The 8,907-nt window shown below is 32.9% G+C and overlaps 1 protein-coding gene and 1 pseudogene across 1 annotated transcript; one reads left to right on the forward strand and one right to left on the reverse strand.

The window, feature by feature from the left end:
- On the reverse strand, positions 489-1,855 carry LOC104788893 (F-box/LRR-repeat protein At2g43260-like). The gene is made up of 2 exons (XM_019245199.1): positions 1,454-1,855; positions 489-1,292 (listed from the first exon to the last, which is right to left on the reverse strand). The coding sequence occupies exons 1-2, from the start codon at positions 1,853-1,855 to the stop codon at positions 489-491; spliced, it is 1,206 nt and encodes a 401-aa protein (XP_019100744.1).
- LOC104788894 lies at positions 7,241-8,323 on the forward strand (annotated as a pseudogene).

An 8,907-nucleotide genomic window follows, 5' to 3' on the forward strand; every position in this document is an offset into this window, starting at 1 on the left:
CTACTGAATCGGGAAGCTGGTGGTTTAATTAGTGCTTTTTATTTTCTTTAATTGAATTTTAAATTTGTTTCACTACGAACGCCATTTATACATGATGATGCATACGAGTATGTGCCCGATTCTTATATATACATGTATACTAGCTAGGTTTGTATACTTGCATTGTGGGCAGCCCGAAATCATAGTTTTAAAAAAACAATTTTATGATTGGTGTTATTAAAAAAAAAAAAATCTGATAAAATAACTTATTATAAAAGTATAGTGTATATATTTGTAAAATAAGATTGTGAATTATAAATTTATAATCATATTAAAATCATAAATTAAATTTTGATTTAGAAGAATCGAAAAAAAAAAATCCAAAATACCAAAAGTTCCATATATACTACAATCTATAAAGCAGAAAAAAAATATTATAAATGCATGCACTTATTAATGTTAAAAGAAAAAAAAAAATTTTTTTAAAAGTATCATAATAAATAGGTATATCAATAATGAACGATACGATGCAATATAGTAGCTGCAACAGTGATTGTAATCAATATATTTGGGATCCACCATTCGATATGCCTAAACCGTTTGGAAATCCGTGATTCCTGCACCTGTTTTCGGTACAGATACGTCCTGATTTCTGGAGCAGAAGCGGGACGTTGGAGTGGGAGCAAATTTTCAACGAAAGGAGATATAACACAAATGTTTGTAGAGATGTGAAACCCTGTCTTTGGATAGTATTTAATCAACTGTTTTCTATCTTCATGGAGGAAAAGATTCCCTCCCTTAGAAACAGCCATAGGCATGAACCACATATGCGTGTAATTCCAGGGATTTCGGTAGAGTGAGGCACGATAAAAGTAAAAGGAGTAAGTGATGATCCATGTTTCTTCTTGTGTATCCATGCACCATATCTCTATCATGCGTTGAGGACTGAATATGGATAAGACTAGACGGTCTTCAAGGTTTGCTAGCCTCTCTGTTTGCATCACTGTTTGACGTAATAAAGGCGGTGTTGGGACATCACAGAACTCTTGTGTGTGAAGATCCAAAGCTAGAATCCGATACTTGTGGTAAGCAGCTTCACGTAACCAGTAGATGGAGCCATTCACACACGCTGAGTTCGATGTCTCTCCCACATGGTGAGGAGGCGGCCTCGGCAGTTTCCGCCATTCCCCAATGTTTAAATCAAGAATCTCACCGTAGTGGTTTGGCTCAAAGAACATCCTCACTACTTTATAGCTTCCGTTAACTTTGTCTCTACCGAATCCCATCCTCCAGTGTCCAGGGAATATATCACTGTTATCATAATAGTTTTTTTTTTTTTTTTTGATAAAGAAATTATCATAATAGTTATCTGCAGAGGTTTACAATATTTCAAACCCATCAATGAATATATATTTATCAAAAAAAGTTCTGTATGGATTTATTCTTGTTATCAACATAGATGCTTACCATTCATAAATAGGTTATTATAGCGTTGGGTTTTTACGGGATCAGGGCCGGAAGGGAATCTGATGAATTCTCCGGTGGAAGGGTTGAAAACGTTGATCCAACCTGGTTCAGGGATGCAAACAAGACCGTCACATGCCAACGAAGGTCGTGTGGCGACATGGCAGTGTAAATATACCAACTCGACCCCTTCTTCGTCCCCTAGCATTGTAAACGTACAGTGGTTTACGGCCGCCGCCAGTATTTGCGGCTTCTTTTGAACTTTATTCATAAACGTAGGCCTGCTCTCCGCGAAACTCCTCGACTCCAGTATTGATCTCCATTGCTTCGATACAGTTTTGAATTTAAGTATGGATTTGAAGGGCAGCCGAACAAGGATTTCTTCCACTAGATCGGGAACTAGGTCGATCATTGGTTTTTTTTGTGTGTGCACACTTCTTCTACCCTAATCTCTCACCTTTTCTTCTTTCTTGGTCGATCGTATATAGGAGTTTACATTACTATTATACGTTAATTGTTAATTATCCTTTTTAAAAATAATCAGGAAAAGGCAGAAATCAATATTGTGTAATGTGGATAGGGGTGTGGGTGTCAATCGGGCTGGTCCGGTCTGAAACCCGTAAAGTCCGCATATATCTGAGTATTTCTGAGCCTATGTTTTAAAGCCTGGCCGGGCCCTGACAGGGTTACAGTATTTTTCGGGTTTTTCCGAGCTTATCTTACGGATCAAATTTTTAAAAGTTTATAACATATCTTAAAAATCAATGTTTAAAGGTGCAATATAAAACAAATCAATCAAAATTTAAATAACTCATCTATATTCACTAAAACCAATTTAATCTAAAATAAAAAAAATATTTAACTAAAAACTTTTTCATACTTTAACAATAAAAAATTATATAAAATATCACAGATAAATATTTTAAAAGTATTAATAAGATTATTATGTAAATATGAGAACTAAGATTAGAGTTTTAAACTTCCTAAAAAAAAGAGTTTTAAACTTATTTACGATAAATCATTAATCAAATAGTGCAATCAAACAAAAATGTTAGCAAAATAATATAATTATATTTATTTAAGGATTTTTTGGGTCAGCCCGACCCCAATCAATTAAGCCCTAAAAACTCTATAAGAATTGTAAGAATTGTTGCTGCAAAGGCTCGAACACCCGATCTCAGCAACATTAGTATTCACCTTTACCACTGCACTAAGGAGACACAACAAATGAGGGCCGAAAATTTACATATTATTATCGGCCCGCAAACACATACTTCATCATGCTGTGCTTAGGGCCGGCTCTACACACAATACTGTTTTATACATTGTAGAAAATTTGAAGTGTTGTGATATATTGAGCATCTTTGTTATACTTTCTATAATTTAAAATTCACTATAATACTGTATTATACATTCTAGAAAATTTGAAGTGTTGTGATATATTGAGCATCTTTGTTATACTTTCTATAATTTAAAATTCACTATAAGAACAAAAAAATAAGATCAATTTAATTCACTAATTATAAACAGAACTGAGATGCAAGAAATTACGTTCTATTTTGTTTAACAAAGTAATATACTTACTATATTTGCTTTGGACTGTGGACCTGACGAAATTTGGTACCAATTTGTGTCCATTGCCCCTGGATTGAATTTGAACTAACCTTGGAACATAGCTGCTCGAATAAAAGGCTTGCATTCAAATGCACCTACTTTGAGATATCCGTAGTCATGATCCTCTCCAAAAATGTGTATATATATATAATCCTTTATTCCAATAGACGGCGAATTTCTTCTCTTTGTGGATGAAGAAACTTACATCACACGTAAACGTATGGTTCATTCGTTCACATGTAATATGGTTTTTTGGTAATAAATTTAACATTCATTAAAAAAAAAAAAAACTTACGGTTCAAATCCACTACCAAGAACAAGAACTTTAGTCTACGACAAGACCAAGTTTCTTTGGCTCTGGACTGTAAACTTAACCAAATTATAGCTAAGCAAGGTAGTTCTTCTAATTCTACCGCCTTGCCACAGATTACGAATTATTACTATTAACTTATTATTTTCGTTTGATAATATTTGCCCTTTTTGATGCTTTAGCTTGGATTATTTTCGTTTGTTTATTGTTGTTAGAGAAAGGAATTTAAATACCTTTTCTAATTAAGTTTGGACGTTGCTTATACATAATTGAATCTCAAATCACGAGACTATTCGAACCGCTTATGGCATTGCTGTTTTGTTGTTGTAAATATCAAATCATGGCATTGCTGTAGCATTATTTTGTAAGACACCACACTGTTTTGTTTCTATTGACCTATTCGATCGGGCTTATTTGCTAGGTTATTTTAGGGCTATATACACGAAGAGGGTCTCAAGTTCGCTGCAGAGAAGTAAATCTCAACTTTACGTCGTAATGAATCATCTAATCATATTTTCTTGCACCCCGTGCCCCCCTCTCATGCACATACGTTTTTTTGTATTTGTTTTGGTTGTGTTTCTTAGGATGCCAAACATAGAGAAACTTGCTTTACCAATCTGGTGCTATCAAACCAACGAGTCATTGCGATTTGCGTTCTGTCAATGGAGGAATCTTAATACACTGATCATCGCTCATGAACAATCTTTCACCGGGGAATTCAACTTTGAAGCTGTGGGAAAGAGCTGTCGTAACCTAACCAACTTAAAATATTTGGGTCGTTAATTTGGAAGAATACAAGGCTAGTCATATCCCGCAATACCTCCAGAGCCTCAAGAGGTTTAGTTTGCGATGCTTTTTGGTTAGTATGCCAGCAGTTTACTGGCTAATCATCGGCCTTCCAAACCTCATGATTCTTAATGTTTCACATTGCAAATCAGACCAGTATTTTATTCCTATCACGACATCTACATACAATTTTGTAATAGCCATCTTAGATTTATCACATCGCTCATGAACACTCTTTCACCGGGGAATTCGACTTAATACACTGATCATCGCTCATGAACACTCTTTCATCGGGAAGCTGGTGGTTTAATTAGTGCTTTTTATTTTCTTTAATTGAATCTTAAATTTGTTTCTCTACGAACGCCATTTATACATGATGATGCATACGAGTATGTGTCCGATTCTTATATACATGTATACTAGCTAGGTTTGTATACTTGCATTGTGGGCAGCCCGAAATCATATTTCTGATTGGTGTTATTAAAAAAAAAAACAAAAAAAATTGATATATTGTATTAATAAAATAAATTATTATAAAAGTGTAGTGTATATATTTGTAAAATAAGATTGTGCATTATAATCTAGTTAGTAAATATATTCATATTAAAATCATAAATTAAATTTCGATTTTGAAAATTCCAAAATACCAAAGTTCCAAATATACTACAATCTATAAAGCAGAAACTAAAATAAAAATTATAAATGCATGCACTTATTAATGTTAAAAGAAAAAGAAAATTAAAAAAAAATATTAAAAAAGTATTTGCGGCTTCTTTTGAACTTATATATAATAGAGCTATGAGATTATAAAATTAAATGGTGAAAGAAGCTTATATTTGTGATATTTACCTTTGAATAGCATGAGAGGTTGAGAACTTTGTGGTGGCAAAAAGTGGATTTCTGAAATTTACGATTGTTGTGATACATCACACATAGAAGCTTATTGCTGATCAAATTAAGATAAATACATATATATATATATATATATATATATATATATATATTATCTGTTTTTAAAAGATACTAAAACTATATGCTATAAAGATATATAAACTATAAAATTAATTTAGTATATACATACATATATATATATATATCTTTTTTATAAGATAAACTAATAATTGTAATTTTTTTAAGTTACTTTATAAACCTACAAAACATTATATAAGTCCATGCGATTTCACAAAATCATATATGTTTTTAAAACTTAGAGATGCATCTCTCATAAACACATAAATTAAAGAAATAATTGCATTAAAATGGTTAAAAAATATTTATGTAGTACACAAAATGTACATACCATACCACTTGTATTTACTATGACGCTATTTACCTAGCCCTCAAGGTAAATTGAAATTCACATTTCTTTATGAACATGCTCATTTATAGACTGTAGGTTTAGATTTTGTGTTTTAGAGGGTTTTGATGGATGTTGTGATGAATATGGTTGTGACACCATGCAGAGTGGCAGAGTAATAGACTGTGACACCATTTGGAGCAAATACCTGTTAAAACAGGACTTGCACACTTGGTGTCCACAGTCTGTGGTAACCAGAGGCGGACGCAGGGCTAAGAGGGGTGTGGCACGTGCCCTACACTTTTTTTTTTAACCTTTATATAACATGTATTTATGTATTTAATTATATGTCTAATTGAATATTTTAAAAAGGTGCCACACTCTAATTACAAATCAAATATGTGCCTTAACCCAATCAGTCCTATTAAAATGTAAAGAAAAGTATTTCAGTTCAAAATAATTGATATGAATTACCCATATAATGTTGTTAACAAAAGTCTGCGAATTAGAGCATAATTGATCTGGATTTTTTTCTCCCTCAACTAAAACTTTAATTATCACAACTTTTTGAACTTTTTTTCCTAGTTCTAAATACAGCATACATACTATTTATAATAAGCAACTATTTTGTGATTAATTTATAATGTGAAAAATTATCTGATTAGATGAACTAATTTTCTTTAGTTTTATAAAATGATTTGTTATTCATAAAACTTATAAATCATGCTATCTTATCATTTAATAGATAATTTGTTCAGATACCAATTTTTAATGTAACCTATAATTAACAGTTTTTAAACAATAGTCTTTTTCTGAGAGAAAAATATTTAATAAAATAAAAAATGAAATAGTGATGAAAAATATATTTCTTTCATTTACAATTTTAAAAATTATTACAGAACTTATTTTTATGTTTACATAATTTTTAAATTTTTTTTTGTTATAGTGTGATGTGTGCCCCATACTAAAAAATGTGTGCCCCAGTGGGTGGTAACAAGAGGGTGAATGGCAAAGCAATTCTCACACCAAGTCAGAAATTGCTACAAAAGAGAGAGAGAGAGAGTAATACTCAGCTCTGATTCTACCAGTACCACCAAAAAATGATTTGGTCACACAAAACTACATACATTAAAGACAAGAAAGATAGACTTACATGAACGGCAGCATTGAGATTCAACGGCAAAAGACAAGCCACATGATGAGTGGCAAGACTGAGTCTCTTGTAGCATGGTCGGTGAGAGATAAGGAGCTTCGCATCCCAACGATAATGAAGGAGGAGTAATGTCGCAGTGTTTTCGTCAGTTCCAAGAGCTTTTGCCGTTTGAGTTACCCGCTCAGAAAGATGTCCTAGAAGAAGCAGAGCCGATGAGTTCCTAGATTACTCCAATTCCAAATTCTAATTCGAGAGAAGCATCAAACGTACCTGATCTGCGACAACGAAGACGACGCTTTGCCATACTCAGAAGAATCGGTATTACGGTTCTGATTAGCACCTCAAAAACATCACGACAATAAGCTTCTTCCATGATTGGGATTGAAACCCTTTGATTGAAGATCTCAGATCTATTGAAATCGCAAATCCAGGGCTCTGGTGGAAGGAGGAACCGTTTATATGTTTTGGCGGTTTGATATGAATTAAGCCATACACCCCAACAACACTAGATTCAGACCTAGGGCATTATGAACTTGTCGTTAATTAGGTATATGCTTCAAAACACTTCTCAACTTCACTTGGTTTTTGATTTGTTTGTTCTCTCTCTTTAACTTAATCGAAAAATGCTGTCAACTAGATGTATCCACAAAGAAAGATGTCTCATCATTTCGGGGAGATGCGTGTTAGAGACCATCTTGCCGTAAAGGGACCTAAGAGCACATCCATCAGTTATATTTGAGGAGTGTCTACAAAATTTTCTATAATTAATTCTAATATTGTTTAATTGTAAGTGTCTTAAAGAGTATCAAAATATGTCTTAAATCTCTACTTAAAGACATTTTTATTCATTTTTGGACACTCTTAAACAATCTAAAAACACTTTGGATTAAATAATATTAAAATTAATTATAAAAAAGTAAGTATACACTCACAAAAAAAAAAAAAAAAACCCAATGGAGATGGTCTAAGGTACCTTCAATTCAGATGTTTGTGCTTAATTAGCTGATCAAACATGTTAGTATTTACTTTTCTTGAATCTCAAACTTTTGTTGTTATATTACCATTTATTTGTCAGGTAGGTTCAAGTATCGACCTGGTCAGTTTAGGGAACTTGGAATGCTTGCTGGAGGTTCAGGCATCACCCCTATGTTCCAAGTATGTCTGATTACATTTGCGTTTAATGTTGTTTTCGAAACCAATGTATCTGTTTGAAAACGCATTTTATTTCGTATTTGTGAAGGTCGATAGAGCAATTCTAGAAAACCCAACAGACAAGACAAAGGTGCACCTCATTTACGCCAATATCACATATGAAGACATTCTCTTAAAGGTATAACGCTTCTCACCAGTTGATTCTTATGCTTGGAGAACAAGTTTCGCGTTTTCATATTTTATTTCAAACACTTAATGTCATGTGAATTAATACTTTTCTGTTTTCAGAAAGAACTGGAGGGTCTTACCGACAATACCCAGATCAATTCAAAATCTACTATGTGTTGAACCAGGTTAGCACAGAAATGCAAATGTATTTGCGTTCATCTTATGTAATTACATAAAGAATACTCGATACCTTTTGCTCTTGGTGGTTTGGTTTATCTTCTGTGACAATGATTAGCCTCCGGAAACATGGGATAATGGTGTAGGATTTGTATCGAAGGAAATGATTCAGACTCATTGCTTACAAATTTATTTTCTCTATTTTCTATCCTCATCTTTGTAAAGTTTTTTCCTTGGCCGTCATACACTCATCACTCATGTTATACTAGTAACCAGAATTTGTCACTTATTTCCGAGTGAAATAAAGATTTTCGAGAATTTGTCACATATTTCCGATCTTTCATCTACCCGGAATTTTACATGCTTTTTTCTTTTTCTTGTAAACCGAATTTGACATGCTTTATTATAGATACTACCAGCAGGTTAAATTTGAACCAACCTTGGAACATAACTGCTGGAAAAAGAGGTTCGCATCCATATCCTCCAAAATTGAGATTTCGATAGTGATGATCCTCTCCAAAAATGTATACTTGTTCTTTTATCCCAACAAACGGCGACTTTATTCTCTTTGTCGATAAAGAAACTTACATCACACGTAAACCTATGGTCATAATAAGTGTTTAATTCCACTGCCAACAACTTGCTCCATGACAAGATCTTGGTCTGATCAATCTTATCATTGGTCGTCACTCAAATCATTACCATTGATGATCAAATCGACAATGGGGTTCTGATAAATATATTAATATATGATTCTAACACCAACTACTATATACTATATGAACAAAGAGAATCAGATAAATTTAA

The sequence above is a fragment of the Camelina sativa genome, chromosome 5 (assembly GCF_000633955.1).
Source record: "Camelina sativa cultivar DH55 chromosome 5, Cs, whole genome shotgun sequence".
Taxonomy (NCBI): Eukaryota; Viridiplantae; Streptophyta; class Magnoliopsida; order Brassicales; family Brassicaceae; genus Camelina; species Camelina sativa.